General features: G+C 35.8%; 1 protein-coding gene across 1 annotated transcript; it reads left to right on the top strand.

Annotated features, from left to right (window-relative positions):
- Positions 1–962: 962 nt before the first annotated feature.
- On the top strand, positions 963–2,873 carry LOC149418576 (uncharacterized; the record flags this gene model as incomplete). Its single annotated transcript, XM_089639123.1, has 1 exon — positions 963–2,873. A coding segment is annotated over one exon (666 nt), but the record flags the coding sequence as incomplete, so codon positions are not given.
- Between the last annotated feature and the right edge of the window lie 482 nt (positions 2,874–3,355).

The following is a 3,355-nucleotide window of genomic DNA, read 5'->3' on the forward strand; positions in this document are numbered from 1 at the left end:
CAACAAGTTTCAATAAAACAAATGTAGGGGATTTTTTTGAAAATCTAAGAACGGTCTATGAACGTTATAAGTTAGGTCCTGAAGCAATTTATAATATAGACGAAACTGGATTAACTACTGTTCAGCGAACACAAAGAGTGATTGCCCCTAAAGGCACTAAGCAAGTTGGACAAGCAACTTCTGCAGAAAGGGGCTCACTCGTCACAGTGTGTTGCGGAATCAATGCAATTGGGAATTCAATACCTCCTTACTTTATATTTCCCAGAGTAAATTTCAAACCCTACATGCTTCATGATGCTCCCATTGGATCAAATGGCTCAACGCATCCTTCTGGTTGGATGACATCTCCAAATTTCATTAAATATATGCACCATTTTGCGAAACATGCCAAACCGACACCTGACACACCAGTTTTTTTGCTCCTCGACAATCACGAGAGCCATATTTCCGTGGAAGTCTTAGATTTCTGCAAAGAAATTGGCATTATTTTAATGACCTTTCCCCCTCACTGCAGCCATAAATTACAGCCGCTGGACTTAACAGTGTATGGACCACTGAAAAATTACTACAATAAAGCTTTAACAGATTGGATGGTGAGCAATCCTGGTAGAACTGTAACAATTTATGACATCCCCAAACTAGCGGCTCTTGCTATACCTCAAGCTTTCAAGCAAAAAAATATTCAAAAAGGGTTTGAAATATCTGGCATATGGCCTTTTAATTCAAATATATTCTCAGATGAAGATTTTCTCTGTTCTTCTGTCACCGATCGCTATTTGCCGAATACTGATGGAACGGTATTGTTAGAAAAGGACCCTACAAATCAGCTAACTCAAAGTCAAGTCCTCTCAATACAGCCTGAAAGAGAAGATCAAAATGATAAGGATGATGATATGGCCGTCGCTGGTTCTTCCCAAGCATTCAATAGAGACCAAATAGCAGCTGAAGTCCCTGAAGTTGTAACTCCTGAATCAGTGAGACCGTACTCAAAGGCTGGGCCTAGAAAACTTACCGGTAATGCAAGGAAGAAAGGAAAAACAAGGATATTGACAGATACACCTGAAAAGAAACTAATAGAACTGGCAGAACAGGAAAAACAATCGAAAAATAAGGCAAAAAAAGACAGGCAGTTAAAAAGGGTTCTGAAAAATATAGATAAGAAAAAGATTCCTAAACTTCCACTAGAACTGACCTCGAATAGAGTGAAGAAAAGGAAAATGAGTAGTAGTGATAGTGAGGTAGAAAATGTTTCCTTTGCTGACAGTTCTGAAGATTCATTTGTTGAAGAAACTTCAGAAGAAGAGTTTAATGAAGATGATGTAATTGTGATGGATAGAAACTTTCGAGTCAACGATTATGTGCTCGTAAAATTTGATACAAATAAGGCTGTTGTGCATTATGTCGGCCGAATTGAGGAAATTAGTCAAACTATGGCTACAATCAAGTTTATGAGACTAAGCAAGATACGAAATACTTTTCTGTTTCCTGAAATAGATGACATAGCCAGCATCCCACTAGACGACATCAAGACTAAATTGCCAGGACCAAAGACAAGCAATAATACTAAACGTGGTAGCTCTAAGTATACATTCGGTAAACCTTTATGGGTCATACCGAATCTTAGATAAGTAAAAATGTTAATTATACCGTTTAAGATTATATAACTCTTTATGTTTGCTTTATATATTAGATATTGTATGCTTTATAGGTCATGCCCAAACCTCCCACAGGGGGTGCCTAAGCCTCCCTACCATGGGGAGCTTTGGGCACAACTGACATATTTCTGAAAGTTCTTTTGTAACTTTGAGACTGATTATAATTTGGAGACTTTTATTTTTAATACATGTAGCCAAATGTATGGTGCAGTTAAAATTGGCAATACATTTTGATTTTTATTAAAAACTTGTTTTTTATTAATTATTTTGTGAAAAAGTGCCCATCCCTCCCCTACCTCTTCAAGATCTATCTTCAAGTGAAAATAATTTGAAGTATAATTACAGCAACTAAACTTAAAAAACCGTTGCTTTCATTTTAAGGGGGGAGATATGTTATAATCCCAGCCTATGCTATAAATCTAAGTAATTAAAGTCAACCTTTATTTCTTTCTACATCTTAATATTACTGTTAATCTTAGCCGGTGCCCCAAAAGTAAGCCATAATGGCAAACATTCATTTCTTCGGCACTTTAAAAGGAACCATATTATTTTGGGAAACCAATCGATGATGCAATATTCAAATTAGTCACATGACCCTTTTTTGCATCTTAGGGATTAAAGTCCACAAAGCTCTCACGGTCCCAGAGACCTGGAATACTATATAAACAGGAACAAGCTGTTCCCCTATGTTCACAATTAACATCACTTGTGCTCCTTGCACGCTGCACCTCTACGCATTATTGTTATTGTCATTTAATTAACGTACTTGTCATTCAATTAAGTAAATAAGTGTACTCCTATCTAAATAAAGTAATTCAACTAAATCTATAAAGTTGTTATTGTGTGGAATCCATATATTCACCTCAAGATACTTACACACTGGAACTTGTATCACCCCAAGATACTTACACACTGGAACTTGTATCACCCCAAGATACTTACACACTTACACCTGCAGATCTTATATACACATCCTCGGTGTCCAGATCTCCAAATTATACATCAACCACGAAGAGAACTTCTCGACAACCGCTCGCCGTACAGAGTTAAGTTTTTATTTACTGCGCCTCAACCGAGGGTCATAGCAACAGGTATATTAATATGGTGGGAAATTGTTTATACTGAATGTACATTTACATTCTTTGGCTCAAAAACCACTGTTGAAGTTTCATCCTCATTTACAAAGGTTAAAGAAATTCCATCTGAATCAATTTTAAATAAAGTCAGATATACAAATATAGATGAAATAGTTGAATTAGAAAATGTTCATTGGAATGCAAGATATTACCTTTATTATTGTAGGAACAATTATCCCAATTCTTATATTAGAAAATTAGCCAAAAGAGTTATAATATATAGAAATCCAGATGGTAGTATAAGATCACCTACCGGAAGATGGGAATCATATGATAAGGGTATACTAACAGATGATATTAAATATTTAATGCTATCTACCAATAGTCAACAATAACATCGTACAGAAACACAATGTTAAATTCGCTCCTGTCTAAAAATTAAATAAGTAAACAATCTAAACGCGTTTAACCTAAAACAGTGCTCTTATACACACGGAATTGCACTAGCAGTGCAGTTGAAAAGTTTCAAGCCGTTTTAAAACGTCAGTATTAACAATCTGATTTTTATAAGCCCGAGTTGCTGTCATATTAATTGATTATCACCGATCACTCTGTCCGAACTCT

The sequence above is a fragment of the Hesperophylax consimilis genome, chromosome 13 (assembly GCF_061612785.1).
Source record: "Hesperophylax consimilis isolate HC1 chromosome 13, BYU_Hcon_1.0, whole genome shotgun sequence".
Taxonomy (NCBI): Eukaryota; Metazoa; Arthropoda; class Insecta; order Trichoptera; family Limnephilidae; genus Hesperophylax; species Hesperophylax consimilis.